Here is a 22264-nt window from a genome sequence, read left to right as displayed (position 1 = left end):
AATATATAAAAGGCTCATGCCTCTTGCATTTACTCAGAGTTTTTAAAATATTTGGTCGCGTTTGTGTGCGACAAAACAGGTTGGGTCACAATAGCTTGTGCCATGCAATATATCTGTCCGCCTTTAAAGTACCACAAAAGGACTGTCAGTTACAACAAAAACAAGCTGTTAAAGAGAAAGAGGAGGCTAGTAGTCATTTGTTTATTTTATTCCATCTATGAGTCACTTCCTACGAAGCGTCTCTAAACGATAACCACATCCACCACCATTGAAACAATCAAATACATCAGGCTTCCTCAACCTCGGCCCTTCAGATGTTTTTGGCCTACAACTCCCATGATACCTAGCTAGCTAGCATGACCAGTGGTCAGGGATGATGGGGAATGTAGTTTCAAAACACCTGGAGGGCTGAGTTTGAGGAAGCCTGGACTAGATGAACCAATCCTCTGACTTCCTATAAGGCGGCTTCCTAGGCTGTGCTAATTCTTCACATCATCCGGCGAGTTCTCCTGAGCAGGCACTATCAACGTGATGGGCATCAGTGCATTTCTCCCACTCATGTAAGTAAGGTTTGTGCAAGACAATTGTTTACAGGACTTTGTCCACTGATTTTATATTGTTTTTTTGAGTGCTTATCAGCTGCCTTTCCAAACCATCCTCGGCTCTCCTAGCAACATCAACCATGGTTTGTGTGCCTAAAAGCAATGTACCATATCAGCTGTATACATAGCAGCTGGATTTCCCAAGGTGCGGACTAAGTCTGCTAGAGTCTGAGACCAGGGGCAGGTTTTGTCCCTAGCCCTACAACTGTGTCTCAAAATTCAATCCCGTTTAAGGATGTCCTCCTGGCTTATTTTCCTGGATCAACATTAAGCCAGAGCTGGCAGGTTCAGACATTATGTGGAACTCTGGTCTAATGCATTCCAGCGTGCAGTGGGAGGGAGTTGCTTATCCATGTCACCATAAACCATGGTTTATGAAGCCTTGGATGTTCCTCCAAAGGTAATCCTTGAAAGCAAAGCCAGCCTGAACAGCTTACCACTGGAATTCCTTTTCTTTGTTATATACTAGAACAGGGATGTGGAACCACTGGGCTTCCAGTTGATGCTGGACTCAACTTGCTTCAATCCCAGGCAGTATGGCCAATAGTTATGTGGTCCTCCAGATGTTTTAGGCCCTTCAGAGGCCCACCATTCCTGTACTTGAGTGCGAGAGCACCTAGGAACTGCCTGCTTTTGCCTACATAAGTTATGTATGCAGGATCTGTCCATTTTACCTTTATTTACATTTCCTGACTTTTGTGGTCCAGATTAGCTATCATTGACTCTTCACCTATTTTGGCTAGGCTAATAGTTTCTGTCCCAAGATTAGACATCACCACTTTTCTACCATACACCGAGGTTTGAAATTCTGAACCCCTCTTGCAGTTTTATATCCCATTACAGCATAATTATGTGCACTCTGATGTGTAGTCTTTGGAATGAAAGTTATGTTTTGGAGGTTTGTATTTGGAAAACCTCTACAGCCGATGATGTAGTCGACTCTCATGAAGACTTACGATTCATTTGGTGTAACAAGCACATCTGCCTCCCAGTGCCTAATTCTGAAGGATTAATTGTCAATGCTTAATCTGAGATGAAATAACATCATCTATTTCTATAGCATTTTTATGGTGTTCAACAGAGTTACAATTGTTATCCTGCTTGAGGCTTTGAAAAATAGGAAGCTGTTGGTACATTCTCCACTGAGTAATCTCAACCTGCCCAAGCGTATTTTGGATTATGGAGAAATGGTATTCAAAAAGCCTTTCTCTTCAAATCTCTTTCTCTCTCTCTCTACAGGTGCTCAATTGGCGGGCGGTAATGTCGCTGAATGCCTTTCCTAAACAAGCTTAGCAGATACAACCAGCCACAACATAGATGAATCACTCCCCAATGTCTAATTATGCCACAAATCTTAACCTGTTTCAAACCTGCTTTAGCTGTCAAGGCTCCCCATTAAAGGAAACTGACAACTACATAAGTCTCATACCCTTCCTCACAAATTAAGAGTTCCTAGGGCAATGAACTGCTACTTGCTCCGTCATGCCTATTGCCTTTTCACTGGTCACTTGGCAGACCACCAGCGGGGAAAGCAATTTTTGTCTTTTCAGGAACAGCTGGTTGTTATCACACAGAATGCATTTATGACTCATGCTGGGACCACAGATATTCTAGAAACGGCTGCGTGTTTTGTCAGGTCATTCAGTGGTAAGTTGGAGGAATGCAATAGGAAAAAGAGGGTTGGACTTGTTTAACCGTACATTCCTGGTAGGGCACAAAAGGCTCAAACGGAAACAACAGCAAAGATGCACAAAGGCCAGAAACGTCAAAGTCATGGCAAAAGGTCCACATCCCATTCAACAGCCTCCAATTCTGTTTTCACTCAGCGCGTTATTTTTTTAAAAGCAAGTTGCTACCCTTTACTGCTATAATAGGCTTGAAAGTGTGCATGCAATGCTTTTGTTAAATTTATACAATTCTATGATTCTATGAATTGATGCTTTTGAATTATGGTGCTGGAGGAGACTCTTTAGAGTCCCATGGACTGCAAGAAGATCAAACCCATCCATTCTTAAGGAAATCAGCCCTGAGTGCTCACTGGAAGGACAGATCCTGAAGCTGAGGCTCCAATACTTTGGCCACCTCATGAGAAGAGAAGACTCCCTGGAAAAAACCCTGATGTTGGGAAAGATGGAGGGCACAAGGAGAAGGGGACGACAGAGGACGAGATGGTTGGATAGTGTTCTCGAAGCTACCAGCATGAGTTTGACCAAACTGTGGGAGGCAGTGGAAGACAGGAGTGCCTGGCGTGCTCTGGTCCATGGGATCATGAAGAGATGAAGAGTCGGACATGACTAAACGACTAAATAACAACAACATGATTCTATGAAATCATGTGGCGTTGAGCAGTATACCTGAAGGAGCATCTCCACCCCATCGTTCAACCTGGACACTAAGGTCCAGCACCGAGGACCTTCTGGCGGTTCCCTCACTGTGAGAAGCAAAGTTACAGGGAACCAGGCAGAGGGCCTTCTTGGTAGTGGCGCCTGCCCTGTGGACTGCCCTCCCACCAGATGTGAAGGAAATAAACAACTCTCTGACTTTTAGAAGATATCTGAAGGCAGCCCTCTTTAGGGAAGTTTTTAATGACTGAAGTTTTAATGTATTTTTAATCTTTTGTCGGAAGCCGCCCAGAGTGGCTGGGGAAACCCAGCCAGATGGGTGGGGTAGAAAATTTAATAATAATAATAATATAGCAGTCTGGCAGTCAAAGAGCCCAATCCAAAGTGTTGGTGCCTGATTTCAAAGCCCCAAATCACTTGAGATTCAAGCACCTGACAGAGCAACTCTTTCCACAACATCCTGCCTATAGACTTAACTAGATGACTAAAGTCACCTGCCAACCCCAACCTCCAATTCCCTGTTTCATCTGAAATATGACTTGTTCTCAAGAATGGGTGTGTATAAGCTTTTGGGAATTGAGGGCCAGAGTGACCCATGACCAACCATCTGGGAGGCCACGTGACCTAATGGGCATGGCCTAAGTCTGTTCCCATCCTGAAGCAAAGTTCTTAACCTGAGGTACTATTTTTGGGTTAGCAGAGTCTGTAACCTGAAGCGTATGTAACCCGAGGTACCACTGTATCATATCCTGTGGGAGCAGTCAGTAATTTTTAAAAAGGTTTTTTGTGGTTTTTTTAAAGGCAAATTTTGTGGGGCTCGTGAGAGTCCACAAAACACCCACTGGAGGTGAGATACTGCCTTCAGGGCACAGGTAAGCCATCACTGTTCTAGAGATAGGATCCAGTTGTGGGAGGCTTGCTGGAAACTGGTGCCAGCCTGGCAAAAATCCATTCCCCCCCCCCTTTCTAGCACTTTAAAATATTGTTATATCATGTGTCTGCTATCTATTTAGTCATATTTCATTTTTTTATCTTGTTTTTGCTGTTCCAGTTTTTGTAAACTGCCCTGGATTCTATCCTGGAAAGGCCAGTATTACACAATACATTACATAAATAACATTTCATTATCACCCATTCCCCCTCCCAAAACAACAGAACAAGTACATCATGTAAGCAAACATTTATATTAAACATTAAGGGGTATTCTTGCTGGAAGAGCAAGTGGACATTTTCATCCGCTCTGGAGTGCCTCAAAGGCAACTTACTAGAGTTACACCCTATTAATAAAATGTGCGTGCATTGAGTTCACAGAACTCCTATTTGGTTTCACAGATTATATTCAGTGCACTGCTTACTTTCATCCCAACACAGTAAGACACACACAGCAGGATGCTTAAAAATATTTAATAATATTACAACAGTGAGCATGTGACATAATTTTTTTAGGAAGCTGTACAGCCTGCGAAGTCTGTTTTAATTGATAATAAACTTCCATCGGGATGCTTTCATGCTTGCTAAATCAAGGAGAGTTGTGAATCAAGTACTGCATTCCAGCATATACCTCGTTCATGATCTGATCCTCATTTCCAAATCCACTTGATATACAGAATTTAGCCATCCAACTTTGCCCCACCCAGGATACAAACATGCAACAAACAGAATACAAGTTGTGCCTGAAGCAATGAGCAGAAATGGGAAGAAAGTTCATGAAAGGGCTTCCGACTTGTCCAGAGTCCCTGTCTCCTTTGCTTCAACTGATTCACAGTTCTGCTGTTTGACATACTGGTCCAGCAAGGAAGTCAAGTGAACAGGGCCGCGTTGTAGAAGTGTGCTAGTCTGGGATGTCATGAGAGAGAGGGCACCCACGACCTCCCCTTGGGCAGTCACCATGGACGGCAGTTTGGCATAGTTTGTGAAACCTTGTTTGCTTAGGATGGTGTTGTCAACACAAGCTCCTGGAAGGATGAGAAAATAGGCACCATCAGTAACATTCAGAAGTACTAAAAATAAAAAATAGTGATGACAGATTTTGGTCATAATATAGATATGGAAGCTTGGGAACGATTGTGGAACATGGATATAAAATTTACGGCATGTTATAGTTTAAGGGAAAATTACCGTACTTTTCCGTGTATAAGACTAGGTATTTTTCTGTGAAAATCATGGTAGAAAAAGGGGGTGGTCTTATACATGGATAGTGCCATGGGGTGGATGTTTGATTGGTTGCTGCCGTGGCCATCAGCAGCTATTGTGAGTGTTATTGGCAAATCTAAAAAAAAATGTAGTATAAACCCAGACAACTGGGAAACACTGGCCTGCGAGCACTCCAACTGGAGAACAGCCTTTACCAAAGGTGTCATGGACTTTGAAGGTGCTTGAACTCAGGACAAAAGGGAGAAATGTGCTAAGAGGAAGGCACGCTTGGCAAATCCTCACCATGATCAAGTCCCACCCGGAAACCTATGTCCCCACTGTGGAAGGATGTGTGGATCCAGAATTGGCCTCCACAGTCACTTACACACTCAGTGTTAAAACTGTGTTCATGGAAGACAATTTTACTTGGCTACGAGCGATCACCAAAGATAAGCCCTTTGAATAGGGACTGCACCACAACTGCCTTTTGTATTCACTTTGATGCTTAAAACTATTTAATAATATTACAACAGTCAGCATGTGATGTAATCTTTTAGGAAGCTATAGTACAGAGATGAGCATTAGGCTGCATTTGCCTCTCTATTTACCAGCCTGTGAAGTCTGTTTTAATTGGTAATAAAATTCCATCGGGATGCTTCCATGCTTGCTGAATCAACAAGAGTTGTGAATCACTGCCTCAATATCCAGATGGAAATCTGCATTCCAGAATACCTCAACTCAAGACCTGGTCCTCATTTCTGAATCCATTTGATAACACAGAATTTAGCCATCCATCTTTCAACATTTACCTAGGAGATTGATCTGTGGCACACCCCTCAGGACTCGCAGCATTTCCTGTGCCCTCGTTTCCGGACTCATCAGTAGGAGGTTGCGCCCCACAAAGAGAGGGAGGAGATTCTTATATTTGGATTCCGAAAGAAAGGGTATCACGACCTGGAAAAGTGGAAGTAAAGAACCAATTAAACATGGGGGAAATACCTGCTGAACCAGGGCAGGACTCCAGTTTTGATTTACAAGTCAAGAAATAAGAGTTAAGTGAATACAGATAATATAAGTAGTATAATGAGAATTATTGGAAGTTATATATTTTAATTTGTCATGTAAGTGTAATATATTGTATTTGTTTATGTTTGTTATTTCTATCTTTTCTTATTTCATTGTTTTTATTCATCTGTATTGTTTTCTGTATTATATGTTATCTTATGTATGTTATGTATTTCATGTATATTTGTCTATGTGAAAAATAATACAGATTTTCTTTAAAAAAAAAGAGTTAAGTGATGCTGTAACTACAACCTCTCTTATTGCGTTGGAACTTTTAAAGGACCATGAAGGGTCTCCAGGTTGCGGTCTGGCACCACTAGCTATAAGGCAACCTTTAGTTGAAGGAAAGGCTGAATCTAGTTAGGGGGATATGGGGAAGAAAATACAGGGGACTGGGAGAAGTAGTTGGGTTAGTATGCTGTAGAATTGGACTGAGCCATTGGACTGGTCAGACTCTAATCGCCATTTGATATTTTGCTGCTATACATTGGGCAAGGGACAAGAAGGCCCTCTAGGGAATTTTGCCAGCCAAATCAAAATTTCCGCTTCACTCAAAATTCCTTGGATGTTGTTGTTTCTGAGCAGACGTCTCCAAAAGGGTCTCAAAATTTCGCATGCCAAACTTGCTGGAAATTGGTGCTTTCTAATGAAATCCATTCTGAAGGAAATCAGCCCTGAGTGCTCACTGGAAGGACAGATCGTGAAGCTGAGGCTCCAATACTTTGGCCACCTCATGAGAAGAGAAGACTCCCTGGAAAAGACTCTGATGTTGGGAAAGATGGAGGGCACAAGGAGAAGGGGACGACAGAGGACGAGGTGGCTGGACAGTGTTCTTGAAGCTACAAACATGAGCCTGACCAAACTGCGGGAGGCAGTGGAAGACAGAAGTGCCTGGCGTGCTCTGGTCCATGGGGTCACGAAGAGTCGGACACGACTAAACGACTAAACAACAAATGAAATGCCTAAGCAACAGCAGTTTTTGTTTATCCGCTGCCCAGATACAAAGTCTGTCAAGATATCAATGAATACTGGCACCTCATGCAGCATTTTATATATCCAATACAGCAGATTTGCATGTCAAAGCTTAGCTCTGATTAAGGTTTGCTTTCACAGGATACAGAAAATTGCTTGGGAGAAAATGAGGCAACATGGTCTAAGGCACGTTGCCCTCTCTATTCCTAAAAGAACTGTTTGCATGTAACTGTACCTCATTGGGGAAGTATTTGACATGGATGTTGTACTTCCGCAGTCGATACCCCATGAGTACCATGTCATTTGCAGGAACTTCGTTGTACTGGCAGATAGCAATCATTTTACTCTCGTGGAATGCTTGTTCGACATCTCGACGCAACAGCTTCACGTAGCCATTTTCCTGGGGAAGGCGAGAAATTTTGTTTGCTGCCATTAGACTTGAAAAGAGTGAAAACCCACAAAGCTGTCGAAAGCTACACAGATAAAAATCCTGTGCTGCGAAAGGCAGGCAGAGTGCAGAGGTTTTGAGTTAACTCTGTAGGTAACATAAAGGTTCTGTTCAGTTGCAAACTGAACAGCAATGGCAAGCAGTATGCATGCCTGTTCAGAAAACAAATGAATTAAACTAGATTTAAATCAGTGGTTTAAATTGTCATTGTGTTCCCGATGATTTAAGCAACTGATTTAGATCTACTTACCCTGCCCAGGGAACAGGGCATTTCCATGCTCTGTGCATACCTAGTGAAGCATTAAAACCAAATGAAATGTTTTCATTCAAGCCTGAACTCTGTTAGAAAGTTTTCGTGCTATGAAGCTTTATCCCTGTGACTTCAAAGAATCACAGAGTTGGAAGGGACCCCGAGGATCATCTAGTCCAACCCCCTGCAATGCAGGCATATGAAGCTGCCCCAGATGGGGATCAAACCTGCAACCTTGGCGTTATCAGCACCACACTCTTAACCAACTGAGCTATATCCAGGCTAAACAGGCAACATGTGCAAAATCTGCTATAGTGATTATCACTCATTATTATTTATTTACTTCTATACTACAAACTCTTGTAAAATATATATTTGTGAGTTACGGAAACCAACTTTAGAGTGATGAGCAGCCTTCCCTGTATCACATAGCAATGAGGAAAGTTTCAGTAATTGTTTGTCACAGGAGAGTGAATTCCATTAGGTAATAAGACACCTTTGCTTTACCCTAAGTAGCTCCTTCAATTCAAGCCCTTAAAGAGGATTCTCTGCAAATGAGTCCTTTTTCAAGGACTTCATTTTCCAGAACAAAAATTCAGTGACCTGTTTTGTGTACCTCCAATCCTTCACTTGGGGCAAACAGTTAAGAGCCAAAGTGACAAGGCTTGCCAATGATTGTGGCTCAAAAGGTATGTATGTGTGTGTACACATACACACACACACACACACACACACGTACCTTGGATCCCAAACGCCTTGCAAGTCGAAGGTTTTGGCTCCCAAACTCCACAAACCTGGAATTGAGCATTCAGTTTGTGAACGTTCTTTGGAACCCAAATGTTCAACACGACTTCCACAGCTTCTAATTGGTTGCAGGAACTTCCTGCAGCCCATCAGAAGCTGCACCTTGGTTTCTGAACGTTTTGGAAGTCGAATGGACTTCTGAGGTACCGCTGTATATATATGTGTGTGTGTTTACAACCGTAATTTAAAACATACAGAACATTAAAACCACGGCCAAGTAGACTAAAACAAATAAAACTGCCTAACACTTTCTAAACGTCAGAGTAGGTGGGGTAGGCTTGTCTATATAATAATGTCTTCAGCAGGCACTGAAAGGAATACAGGGAAGATTCAGGAAAAGAGCAGAACATCAGACATCATTTGCATTCAGAGTTCATAACAGCCCTGCTGCAATTGGCAAAAACACGGATAAAGAAGGGCAGAGAGCCTACTCTATGATTTTGAGGGCTCTGCACCATAGAGTTTAGACAGTAGCAATCAGCGCAGAAGGGTGTGTGGTGTTGTTACCTCTTCAACTTGTTTCACTTGGGGTTTGATGCACCTCTCCGGGATCAAAGGCTTTGGTGGGATGTATTTTGTCACCTCCATCAGCTTCTGACGCACAAAATGCATAGGTCTCCAATGGCGAGTGACGGCTTTGGAGCCATGGCGAATAAGCTGAAGGGTGGGCAGCCAGTCTGGAGCAATGGAAAAGCAGAATAATCAGAATGGCTAGGCCCCCCAAGACACAACCCCCAAATGTAGGACATTCTGTGGGCTCTCATACTGTGTAATCCCATCCTTTCCAACCATAAAAAACTGAGCTAAGGGGAAGCATAGAATCCTAGTGTTCACTTCCTCAGGTGTTGCCACTCCACATACTAATCCACACATTCCAAACTAGTGCTCCAGAAACATGCAGCGACATTAACAGACACTTACAGAGTAGAAAGCTTTGTGACTCATGCAAGCCAGCTAAATTACAGATTACAGCAGAAGGCGGAAAAATTAAAGGCACAAAGAAGCATCCGAATGCTGTTCTACATATTTATAGTGTGCCTATAGGTAAAGTATTGCATGCAGCTCTGGTAACTCAGCGTCAGAGATGAGCTGAAACAGGTTCAAAAGCACAATTTTGAATGTGTATGCACACAGGAATTCTTGGCACAGCTTGAGTGGGGGGTTTACCAAATGTTAATGGCCTGGAGGTATAACAGTACAGTCTATTCCTAATGTACCGTACTTTTCCGTATATAAGATGCCCCCAAGTATAAGACGACCTCTATACAGTGGTACCTCGGGACGCGAACGGAATCCATTCCGGAGCCCTGTTCGCATCCTGAAGCGAACGTAACCCGTGTCTGCGTGTGTCACGTTTCGGCGCTTCTGCGCATGCGTGTGACATTATTTTGATGGTCTGAGCATGCGCGCGGGGTGAAACCCGGAAGTAACACGCTCCATTACTTCCAGGTCGCCGCAGAGCGCAACCCGAATTTGCCTAACCCGAAGCGTATTCATCCCGAGGTATGACTGTATTAGAAAATAGGGGGGGACTGAGCTTTTGGTGGGGGGGTTATTTGGGGAGGAATGCCAAAATTCACTCACCTGCCAGAACACAACACACAACTGCTTGCGTTTCAGAAACCACCTATCAGCTGCCCGATCACCGCCATTAGCCCTCTCAATTGCCGCTGCAGCAGCCAACAGACAGCTGCCCTTGTCGCAGCAAGTGGGAGTATGATTGGTGGCCGCTGGTGGCGATCAGGCAGCTGATAGGTGGTTTCTGAGATGTGAACGGTTGTGTGCTGCGTTCCGGCAGGTGAGCGATTTTCAGCATCCCCCCCCCCCCCCACGCAACAATCAAGTGGCCAATGCTGAAAATCGCTCATCCGCTGGAATGAAGCACGAGCCCAAGATTTTAAGTGGCGATTGGCCTGTCGTCCCCACCCCACCCCACCCCTACCTGTGTATAAGACGACCCTAAATTCTGAACCTCATTTTTGGGTCAAAAAAGCTCGTCTTATACATGGAAAAATACAGTAAATGTAAATTCTGAGTATATAATTAATAGCAAGGGACAAAGTGGTAAGGAACATTATTTTTGCTGTTATGGCATCAGAGGCACAAAGAACTTAGGACTGCCTCCCATTCATATTTTTTAGAGACAGTTTGCATTTTGGGTGCCTCAGGTAGGAAACCCATTATGGGAAGATTTCCTCCAGATTGTTACCATATTCAACAAACATTCCAATGGCCAATAATACATTTCACAAGAATGACAAATGATAGAGTATGTATTTTAAGAGACCTAACTAAATCTATTTTCTACCAAAGATTCCTGCATTGCAGGGGGTTGGACTAGATGACCCCGGTGGTCCCTTCCAGTTCTATAATTCTACGATAGCGCAATCTGCATGCCCACCAACTTCACTTCCACTTCAGTGCCAGACTGGGTAATTTCCCTTGTCACAACAAATTCGATCACAAATTTGAGGAAAGGCAAGGATGGGTTGGGGTCGAAACCCGAATTTCTGAGAACTTTGAGCCTAGCGCTCCCCACAAGAGTCCTTCGAGCGCTGCACGGGTTTAAAGAACGGATGCAGCTGCCTTTAGTTCTGCAACACCTTATTAGCCTTGAAATGAATGACTGGACACGCCACAGAGTCTGTCCAATTAAAAAAAAAAAAAAGACCACCCCAGAAATGCCACATGCTGGATCTCGGATGGTGGGGTGGGAAGAAAATTATTAAGATTTTGGATTTCAACAGGGCGAGACGTAGGGCACCGGATCTCCATGAGGCTGGTGGAAGGGGAGAAAATGCAACGCGTGAAAGGGGCAGTTCTTAGCAACCAGTATCTGCAGGAGAACAAAACTTCCCCAACAGCGATCTTGCCCTTACCGGTTTTGCAAAACCTTTTGCACCAGCGAGTAACGGCAGCCATCTTGAGGGGTGTGCGGCGAACAGAAGCCGAGCATTATGGGATGGGAAGCATAGCTCCTCCTTGGGTGGGCGGTGGGGAGGTTTAAAGGAGAAGGAACCCATTTTTCCCCCTTAAGAAAGCCTGACAAATAAAAAGAAACCTCCTGGCTATTAGCAACGGGTTGCGCGCGCTTTTCTGCTTCACAATTCTTTCACAGAAGGGAAAGGCGGAGGTTTTTGTTTCCCAGCAGCCCTCGCTTGTTGTTGCTAAGGGAAGACTTCACGACCTCCTCCATCCACTCCCCTAAATGCGCCAAGCTGTTGCTTCTAAAAAAAATAAAATCTCATCGAGACCCGCCCCGTCTCTCGCTACAGCTGAGACCCTTCCTCAAGACCCCCCACTCCAGGTGCTTAAGGCCTCCTTCGGACTGGGGCTCCCCCTCTCCTCAAGGTGCAACTCGGAAGACCCCTTTCTCAAGCCTTTGAGGCTTTGCAAAGGATGCCCCGCAAGCCGCCTAACCTCCTTCAGGAAACATACCCCAATGCATGCACTCTCCTTGCTAGGCTGAATCCTGCTGCAAGCTCTTGCCCGAAAGGGCACTGCCCCACCCCCACAAATCACCCTTCTCTCTCCCCTCCCGCAGTTGCCGCACGGCCACTTTCAAGGGAAGCCTTCCACGCCTTCCTAAGGGGAATCCCACATCACCCTCTCTGCCTGTTGCTAAGGAGATCCCGCGACTTCCCACCCGTTGCTAGGCAACCTCCAAGCTGCTGCTGCTAAGGCCGTTTCTCCGCTCCCCGCGCTTGTTGCCAGGACGACCTTGACACTAGTTCCGAGCGGTTGCTATGGAGATTTCCAAACTGTAGCTGCTTCAGGTTCCCTTCCTCCCCGCCTCACAGCACCACAAATTCCCAGGGTGCCTCACACTCAGCACAGATAGGCCTGTTGCACTGCTGGGAGTGGTGTGGTCAAGGTATCCCGGCTGGTGACCCTTTCCATCAATGATGTCAGGAGGTGAGTAATCGTGTCTGAAGGTGTCTTAACCCCTAAGTGGGGCTGGTTCTCTGTGTGTTATATGTACACATACATTTTGTTGTTGTTTAGTCATTTAGCAGTGTCCGACTCTTTGTGATCCCATGGAACAGAGTTCGCCAGGCCCTCCTGTCTTCCACTGCCTCCCGCAGTTTGGTCAAACTCATGTTGGCAGCTTCAAGAACACTGTCCAACCATCTTGTCCTCTGTCGTCAAAGTTGTGTCATCTGCATATCTGAGGTTGTTGATATTTCTTCCAGCAATCTTCATTCCGGCTTGGGATTCATCCAGTCCAGCCTTTCGCATGTTGAATTCTATATAGACACCCACAACTATATCTGTGTAGGATTGGCTTTTGGGGAGGAGGAGAAATTCAGCAGGTGGAAAACTTCCTTTATCATCATTATGGGCACTCCAGGTACTCTCCTGTGCCAATTGCTCTTAATAATTTGTTAGATCTTATTTGCTTTCCATTATAAATATTAAACAAGTTTGCATGTAAGAGCTAATGCCCCAAACTAGCTGAACATGAAAAATAAAATCCTTCTGATTGACTGTGCATTGTATTATAGGGCTATTATTATTATTAATTTCTATCCCACTTTATATTTTTAAGGGAAAAAACCTCAAAGCGGTTTACAACCTACATTAAAATGTCAAATAAAACAATCCACAGTACAGAAGAAAGTCAAATATAAAGCATACATTTGAAGCAATGCAATTAATGGGAAACAAAATGCACATTTAACACAGCAAAGTTAACAAACAAAATTAATAATAACATTTCAAAAGAAAACTTTACTAAAGAAAGTAAAATATAAAATGCACATTTAAAATGGCATAATTAACAAGAGACTAAGAATATCTCAGGCATAGAACGTATCTGCTGCTGTTGCTGTTGATCTTGCAAATCATGGTTCATGATGGGCAGCAGCTGTGGAATTTTAAGAAAGTGTCATGGGTGCCAGTCACAATATGGCTGCCATGGGAGCATCAGATAGCACAAAATGGCTGAGACAGGACTACAAAATGGTGGAGACATGTCAACCTACACCAACCATTGCTGCATTTGCTCAGAGAACAGGTCTTGCAATGTTCCTCTGTTCAGAGGAGAAAGGAAGATGGTTGTTCAGTCTTGCCAACCAACGGAGGGCTGATGTCAGTTTTTCTGGTTCTGTTTTTAATGAGAATATGCAGGCATAACTAATCAATGTTAAGTGTCTAAATATACAAATATGCACTCAGTCTCTTCCTTAAAACCATATGAATGTAGTCAGAGCCTTGATGGATGACATCAAAGTCCACGTAAGCTTCCTTAGCAGAATCCCAGCAACCAGCAGGTGCCAGGTGATCCACTAAAAAAGGACTAGTCCCAACACTGAACTACAAATTATGTTCTGGTCATCCCTGCATAGCATTGCCATGTGTCCTTGTTTTCCAGGACACGTCCTCTTTTTCATGGGTAGAGTTGTCTTAGCGTGCCATAGTTAAATGTAGAAGTCGGCAGATGTGTCCTCTTTTTTGCTCTTCAAACTAAGGCAACCCTAGAGTATCATGAAGTCAATGAATAGGAGGCGATTTGAGCCTTTAGAAGACATGCTTATTTTTTTATTACTACCCTTGGTCTAATATGGCACTTCAAGTGAATTGTTAGCTAAACATCACCTGGCTTTGCAATCTAAAGGGAATTCCAGTGGTTTTGCTTTCAGATAACTCACAGAAGTTATCTCCCCATAGGAGGAGTGAGTATGACGAAATCCCTCATTGCTCAGAGGAACCTGAACATTCCAGTGGAAAAAGAGTCCCCAGAGAGTATGTGAGTATCTTATGGATGTTTAAGCTGGCATTAAGCTTTCATTCTGATGGTAATAATATTCAGGGCTGGAAGGAGAGGAGCTGTGGGGCTGATTTCTGATAAACTTCTCTTCCTTTTAGATCCCAAGCCTTGACTTCTCTTCATACCCTCCGGCTCGACAGAGAGAGAATTAGTTGCATCGCAAATCTGCAAGGATTAGAGCAGGTCCACAGCCTCTACCTGCAACAGGTAAAATAAGTCACCACACCATTAAATGCCATGATACAACAACATTCTCTTGAAAAGATGGGGCTGTGTCAAAGCCTGGTCAGTTAGTGTAGAAGCATCCTAGGAGAAAGGTATCGGCCCAAGTTCAAGGACTTTGTGAAAAACATTGGTTGTGTGTTGAAGGAGTATTGAACCAGGAACACAGGCAGAAAAAAAGTGTTTGTGTGTGGGCTCCATTATTCAGAGGCTCTGAAGCTGATTAATGTTAATTTCATTTTAGAACCAAATAGAGAAAATTGAGAACTTGAGCTGCTTTCCAAACTTGACGTAAGTGATATTACTTGTTTCCCCAACATTATACAGTGATTGTTCCGGTTTTTGAATGATTTTCAGAAGCTGAACATTCCATGGCTTCCGATTGGCTTCAGGAAGCTACTGCAGCCAATCAGAAGTTGCGCCTTGGAAGTCAAACATTTTGGAAGTCGAACAGACTTCTGGAACGGATTCCGTTCGACTTCCAAGGTATGTCTGTATCTACAGTATCTATCTACCTACCAACCTCCCTACCTACCTCTAAAAGGACATTTTGTGCGGAAGTTAGAGAATTTCAACTGCTTCTAAATCAAACTAACTGGGGAGTCAATATTTTGTTCAAGTAGTGGGTCCTGAAGGAGGAATAGGAAGTAGTTTGATGGGCAGGGAAGGCTGGGAAGGCTGTGATGCATAGGAGGATCATGGCAGAAGACAACCAGGAGCAGAGTTGGAGGAGACAAGGTGGCAAACCAAAGATGAGTTAGAAGATCCACACCATACATGTAAAGTACACCCAAATCTCATTTAAAGCACATGACTTCCACCAAAGGATCATGGGAAATACAGTTCCCCTTCCTATTTAAATAACATTCAATGCACATTTAAAGCACTTGGCTTCTCCAAAATGTGCATTAAATGTTCTTTAAATGTATGGTGTGGACCTGCCCAGAGAGGTAAGAGGTATTATTCCCACCATGTAGAGAATATAGGCTAAAGGCCTTCTCTCTGGTGTGCTGGTTTTCGTTGTGGAGGGGATATTTTTATGCTTCCATCATCAGGAGCAAAGGTACAGGGAGTTTTAATTGTGAGGAGCAGAAGTGCATTGCTAATTTTAAACCAATGCAGGGGATAAAGGATAGTGAAGGGAAAAGAGGCTGACTGCATCTGGCTCTGAGAGTTGCATCACAACTCTTTCCTGCTGCCCAGTGAGAAGTAAATCACGACTTCAGTGTGCAGTTCCCCGTCTCTAGAAGGCAGAGTCATCTTTGGTCTCCTGGATCTCACCACCTCCTCCTATTGTGTTCTCACGCAACTGCAGTTTTCTGACACTAGCCGGGAACCGCATTAGCCAAGTGGAGAACCTCCATACTCTCCCAAAGCTGCAGTTTCTGGATCTCTCACAGAACCGCATTGAAACACTGGACACAGGTACAGCTTTTCCTACACTCGGCTTCACCACCTGCAATACTCTCTTGTGGACTATCAAGTCCCCTGGGATCCATTGTGGAAAACAACTCACCCATCCGCCTACTCTGGTGGGTATTAAGACTAAATCAAACTGGCCGGCTGCTTATCCAGCCAATTTGACTAATAAAACACTGGGCTAGGAGTACTCTGTGCATAAGTAACAAAACAAAACAAAACAAAACAAAACAAAACCCCTCTTGAAATCCAGTACCCGCCAACTCAAATTCTCTTGTGCAGGTGAATTTCCCACTGGGTTGACAAATCAGATCTGTTTGCCACCCTTATTTTAGCCTCAGAAGCTAGTACAGTGGTACTTTGGTTCTCAAACTTAATCCGTTCCAGAAGTCCACTCGACTCTCAGAACGTTCAGAAATCAAGGCACGGCTTCCAATTGGCTGCAGGTGCTTCCTGAACTCAAGTGGAAGCCACATTGGATGTTTGGCTTCCGAAAAAATGTTCAAAACATACTTACTTCTGGGATTTTGGTGGTCGGGAGCTGATTTGTTTGGCAACTAAGCCGTTCGAGAACCAAAGTTTGACTGTACCAGAAAGGCAGCTGTCCCATGTAAAAAAAGCTCACCCCCCATTTTTTGCTTCATGTGCTAAACTTGAATAATCCTGTATCCAGTTTGCATTTATTCCCATCAGCTTCCCCGATTCTGCCTAACTTTCTGTACAGATGAGCTGCCCCGGAGCCTCGTGATCCTTGACCTGACAGGAAACGAATGCACTAAGCAGAACAACTACAGGTAACGCCAAGAATCGATCTACGTTCCTGCATAATATCCCACCCAATAGCTTTAGGCATGTGCATCATGCCCATGTAGAACCTACAGGTGAGGGATGAAGAGTGCAACGCCCCCATCCGGTTCCCTGTGTTGGCATACCTGCCCCATCTCTGGGACCTGCCTGCCTGTTGCCTGGGCATCCTGCAGGAATGGAGGTTTCTATGCACAGTACCATAGGAAAAACTCAAGGGAAGGATCAGAATGGATGGGAGATGTGGGAAGTGGTGGCAGGGCTTTTGAAGCAACAACAGCATGGCTTCTAGCAGCTATTGTGGGGGGCGGGGAGCGCTCTGTGTCTGATTCTTCATTCAAGTGCCAAAGAAATGGGTGCATCTAGGAAGTTTGCCTCTCCTTTAGCAACTGTTCCCACCTCACTAGGGGGCTGCCATGGGCTTTGAAGATGTTTTGTTTAGACGCCCAGCTTGAGAACTCTTGCTTCCTTCTGCCATCCCAAGGGAGCGCGTGTTGGCAGCTCTGCCCCATCTGAAAGAACTGGATACGCAGGGTGTTCAGAAAGACACCGTCCAAACTGAAGAAGAGGAGGAGGACAGTTCAGAAGACAGCGACGAGGATTGGTCTGATCTCGCTATACCTCTGAGCGCAGAAAAAGGTACCCCCAAAGCTTCCAGGCCAGGTTTTAGGTGTTAGGAACATCAGGGACCAAGGACCTTCGTTGCGTGGTGCCTCTTCAACGCGAGGTCTGGAGGGTGGCAACACAAGAACGGGCCTTTTCTTAGTTGGAAATAACTTGCAGATAACTACAGTGGTACCTCGGGTTACATACGCTTCAGGTTACAGACTCCGCTAACCCAGAAATAGTGCTTCAGGTTAAGAACTTTGCTTCAGGATGAGAACAGAAATCGTGCAGCAGCAGCAGCAGGAGGAGGCCCCATTAGCTAAAGTGGTGCTTCAGGTTAAGAACAGTTTCAGGTTAAGAACAGACCTCCAGAACGAATTAAGTACTTAACCCGAGGTATCACTGAATGTCACTTCTCTCTGTTATGGAACTATATGTAGCATTCCCAGAGGATCTTCCCATTTATAGACTGACCTGACCAAGCACTCCATGGCTTCAGCAGAGCAGCTGCCTCATATCCCTGGGATAATTAAGTGCAGGAAATTTGAGTGACTCTCCAACTTCCTGCCTGAGCTGGTTCCGAGGCCAAAAGGGCAGTCGTTCCAGTGACGCACACTAGTCAAAAACTTGTGGGGTTCCACTAGTCATCTCCACATAAAGGAACACTCTGTGCCCATTCTAGAGGCAGCAGCTGCTGACGCAGAGCTCCCCACGCCTCTCGAGCAAGTGTCTTCCGGATGATGCAGACTCCATGTAATTGCAAATAATTCATATTATTTTGGCCAAGAGTGCACACACTGTTGCCCTTAAAAAAATTAAAACGCCCTGGGAAGTCATAGAATCTCGTTGCACATTTGCTGAGAATGGACAGTAGAAAAAGGAATTGGCAGGGAGGAGTTTCTCTAGCACCAGACACAGCGGGCCTGCTTTTTTACTTATATCCTCTTCATTTGGCAGACTTCTTTGCTGACCTCCGTGAGGAGTTAAGAGCCCACTCAGCCCAGCGGAGGGAGGAGGAAGCGAGGGAATATGAAGACCGCTTGGAGGAGCTGAGGCAGATGCAGAATCTGAGAGAGCTGGTGTTCAACACAAGTGAAAGGCCGCCCTGGCCATTCGGTGCACCGGAAATATTATCCACAGCCCCAGAGGGGAGCGTGCTCCAAAGTGATCATCACCACCACCCTCCTTCCAACCTTTCGAAAACGGCAAACCCAACACCCAAAAAGGGGCCAAGAGCCTCAAAGGGGAAGGCTGGCGGCTCAAGTCCAACACAGCTGAAAGCTTCAAAGGGAGAGGGGTCTGGTGTAATGAAAACCACAAGCAAAGGTGTAAAGAAATGATTAGTGCATCCTTTTGCTTTTCGTTTTTAATTTCTGCTTTATTCTGTCAAACAAATAACAATACTTCCTTGAATCTAATCAGCAGATGGGTCGTTATCCATCTTTTAAGTGTGGGGGGGAAAGCAAGGAGGCAGAAAACTGACAAAGGCCCTCTGCTGAAACCTTTAGGCAGGTTCCTCTAAGTGAAGGGTGCAAGCGGCGAGGCCAGTTGCAGGGTTACTCAGGCCAAGGGGGCTTGCTCCTTCCTAAGGACATGCAGGAAGGCTTTTTTGTGCCTGTTGAAATTCTGACCTACTTGATGAAAACCGGCTTACCTGTGAAAACTATTCCTGGGAAGTATAGAGTTATGAGGCCGCTCAGAATTCCTTGTTAGGAGTTTGGAGCTGCCTAAAACTTGGTGAGGAAACAAAATAGTGATGCAGGTCTGAAACCTTGCATATGCCTTTAAAAGGCAATTTGCGTCATCTCCCCAGTGTATTTGTGCTATATGCAGGTTCATATTAATCACAGATTTGCACCATCATACCTCTGAAAGGTTTGGGACGGGATATTTGTTTAGAAGGCAGCTCCATCCCAAATCATCTCAGCAACTGAGAACAGTGGTAAGGCTGAGGATACAAAGCTTGCGGGTAAAAAATCAGGATTGCAGCATCCGTAATAGAAGAGAGGAATATACATCTCACAGGTTATTCTGTACTGCTGTGTCTACAATAATACACTGGTGGCATTTGCTGGAATCTTGGGTCGTTTTAAGAAAAAATGTTTGGGATATCTCAGACAGATGTTAAAATTCAGAGGACCGTTTCTCTGTTTTTAGAAGAAGAAAAAACAGCCCTTCTCCCAGATTATTTTACTCGGTCCCTCCAAACCAAAAACGCAGTGACAAAACTAAAATGGAGACCCATCTATCTTGCAGACTGAGATCTATCTAGTGCGTCCCCAACAGCTCAGGCCAAACAATTCCAAATGTCTTATCTCGCTCTACTTCATTGCTTCTGACAGTAGCCAGTTGGAGGTTCCAGAAGTGCACTAAAGTGCTACCCACTTCCCTTGTTCGTCTGTAGCCCTTAAGACACAGAGGCTGCTCCACATTTCAGAACCACCAGCCTTCACGAAGTTTTCAAAGCCACAACCATGCCCGTGGTCTTCACTCTTGCAGCAACAATGAATTCTGAAGGCTGCCTATGCCAACTCCACAATTTTAAGGTTTTGTTTTTGTTTTATTAAAGGTGCAGCATTATCGTATCATATAATCCAAGTAGGGTTTTGTTTCACACATGGAACTCTCAGTGGTCTCGGGAACGAACCTCAATCTCTCTGCCCTGATAGGGATCTTACTGTTTATATAACTTGATTTCTGTGACCACACAGTCATAGAAGAGGTCAGCCAGCTCCTGGGGTTTCAGAGTGAAGGAGCCCGCCAGCAGGTTCTTCATGGCCTCCAGGGCTTGCCGCTGAAATTTCCGCATAATCTCTTGGAGTCTCTGGCGCTCATGCTGGGGGGGGGGGGGGGAGAAAAAGAACGGGCATTAATTATGGAGACCGTAGGGTGTTGCCATAACTCATTTGTCACCCATTCCTGGCATGGCAGATGCCGCCCCTCAATACCCATGGTTGATGTCATCCGGGGGGTGGGAAGGCGGACTTGGAAGCCAATTCGCTCATCCACAAGGTTTCATGAAAAGCTGGGGTAATGCATTGGGGCTGCAACTGGGTGGGACAACATCCCGAGTCAGGGCTGTTTAAGGGAAGATAAAGATCCACAAGAAATGGAGAATAGCAGGTGGAAAGGGATTAGAGGCATTCTGTAGAAAGGACTTTATGCTCTGAAAACAGAGATGATGCACAGTTGTACCTCAGAAATCGAACGGAATCCGTTCTGGAAGTCCATTCGACTTCTAAAATTTTCGGAATCCAAAGCGCGGCTTCCGATTGGCCTGCAGGAAGCTCCTGCAGCCAATCGTAAGCCAGGGAAGCCCCCCGTCAGACATTCAGGTTCCAAAGAACGTTCGCAAACCAGAACAGTCACTTCTGGGTTTGTGGTGTTTGGGAGCCAAAACGTCCGAGTACCAAGGCGTTTGGGATCCAAGGTACGACTGTTGTGTACTTTTGTAACCCAAAAATCTTTAATAAAAACAATGGGAAAGGAAGTGATTGGAGACAGAAAGGAGGGCGGAAAGAGAGAGCTAGAAAATAAGGCAGCCAACGAGCAGAGTTCAGAGAACATGGAAAGTGGGACCAAGTCAGTTTGGGAAATATCGGGTGACAAGGAGCTGGGCTAGAGGAAAGAGTTCAGAATGAGAATATGGGGGAAGGGGCCAGAGATTAGTGGAGTTGTAGTCCGACAGCATCCGGAGGCGGTATAAGTCCCCCAGCCCTGATCTACAGTAACTGCAAGTGGTTCTTCAGGGCTTCACCTCATTGCGGTCCATGGTGTCCAAGACTAACTGGTGTTCCCTGTAGAGACTGTGCCGCCGGTCCACCCGTCTCTGAAACCTGGGCGTCTCCCTGACGGGGTCTTTGTCGCCAAAGGCCGGCGATTGCACTTGGTGAAAGAAAGTGACGTTGGGAACGAAGATGAAGGGTTTGAAGATCGACCTGCCGAGCAGGAGAGAAGAGAGGAATTGGACAATGTACCCGACACTCTTAATCAAACGGCTCCCCTAAAACACAGAGGGAACATATGAACATGACAACATGATTTAAAAAAATAAGTTAAAACAAAAATGCAATGTGCTGCTTTTCTGAAGCTCAAAGTGGTGACCACCAACTTGGACAAGTTTTAAAATACGGTTAGACCATGTCATGCAGGATTAGGCTGCCAGTGGCTCCTAGTCAGGAGGGCTGCCTGCAAACCGCCAAGTTTTAGAGGCAGCATGGTTGCTGATTCACAGTTGCTGGGGAGCACCTGATGGAGAGGGTTATTGCACTCATGTCCCGAGAAGAGTCCGCACTGATTTACTGCCATTTTACTTAATTTGAGATGGAAAGATTTTTTAATACAGTCGTACCTCGGAAGTCGAACAGAATCCGTTCCCGAAGTCTATTCGACTTCCGAAACATTCGGCTTCCAAAGCGCAGTTTCTGAATGACTGAAGGAAACTCCTGCAGCCAATTGGAAGCCATGAAAGCCCCATTGCATGTTCGGCTTCTGAAAGAATGTTTGGAAACTGGAAAACACTTCCGGTTTTCAATCGTTTGGGAGCCGGAATGTTCAACTCCCAAGGCGTTCGGAAGCCAAGGTACAACTGTACTCCTTTTATTCAATGTTTAATTTCAGTATCACCTGTCCTATACCTTTGTTAGGGAGCAAAAAAAACAGCTTTCTGGAAAAAAAGCATATTTCGGAAAGTCCTGCAGAAAAGGGAACTTATTAAATGAAGCATAAAATACTGACAGGATGAACTTTCACACAACCATATCATTATAAGTATCTCAAGGCTGATGGGAGAAAACAATGTTTTACAAGAAAGATAATTTCAGATTA

At 44.8% G+C, this 22264-nt stretch overlaps 3 protein-coding genes across 8 annotated transcripts in view; 1 reads left to right on the top strand and 2 right to left on the bottom strand.

The window, feature by feature from the left end:
• Positions 1-4332: 4332 nt before the first annotated feature.
• Positions 4333-11646, bottom strand: MRPL10 (mitochondrial ribosomal protein L10). The gene is made up of 5 exons (XM_083408788.1): positions 11496-11646; positions 9124-9293; positions 7350-7514; positions 5887-6031; positions 4333-4899 (listed from the first exon to the last, which is right to left on the bottom strand). Exons 1-5 carry the CDS (start codon positions 11536-11538, stop codon positions 4649-4651), a joined length of 774 nt encoding a protein of 257 aa, XP_083264914.1. The 5' UTR covers positions 11539-11646; the 3' UTR covers positions 4333-4648.
• Positions 11647-12302: 656 nt separating this feature from the next.
• Positions 12303-19403, top strand: LRRC46 (leucine rich repeat containing 46). 4 transcript variants are annotated; one of them, XM_083408769.1, is made up of 9 exons: positions 12303-12531; positions 12810-12967; positions 14287-14365; positions 14485-14593; positions 14853-14899; positions 15924-16033; positions 16701-16821; positions 17316-17470; positions 18395-19403. In XM_083408769.1, the coding sequence occupies exons 2-9, from the start codon at positions 12955-12957 to the stop codon at positions 18775-18777; spliced, it is 1017 nt and encodes a 338-aa protein (XP_083264895.1). In that variant the 5' UTR covers positions 12303-12531; positions 12810-12954; the 3' UTR covers positions 18778-19403. The 4 variants fall into 4 exon arrangements, with proteins under 4 accessions (XP_083264895.1, XP_083264894.1, XP_083264897.1 ...); XM_083408771.1 differs by having other exon boundaries at positions 12310-12531; positions 16752-16821; XM_083408768.1 differs by lacking the exon at positions 12810-12967 and having other exon boundaries at positions 12305-12531.
• SCRN2 (secernin 2) overlaps positions 18789-22264 on the bottom strand; it is a 26534-nt gene continuing 23058 nt past the window's right edge. For all 3 annotated transcript variants that reach the window (XM_083408720.1, XM_083408722.1, XM_083408721.1), the window contains 2 exons: positions 21195-21375; positions 18789-20273 (listed from right to left, as the gene is read on the bottom strand). In XM_083408720.1, coding sequence (XP_083264846.1) covers positions 20112-20273; positions 21195-21375 — 343 coding nt within the window. In that variant the 3' untranslated portion in view covers positions 18789-20111. The remainder of the gene's footprint in view (positions 20274-21194; positions 21376-22264) is intronic.

This window comes from Podarcis tiliguerta, assembly GCF_965153285.1.
Source record: "Podarcis tiliguerta genome assembly, chromosome: 13".
NCBI classification, from domain to species: domain Eukaryota; kingdom Metazoa; phylum Chordata; class Lepidosauria; order Squamata; family Lacertidae; genus Podarcis; species Podarcis tiliguerta.
The sequence above is the reverse complement of the archived record's forward strand: the minus strand, read 5'-3'. Positions and strand labels throughout refer to the sequence as shown.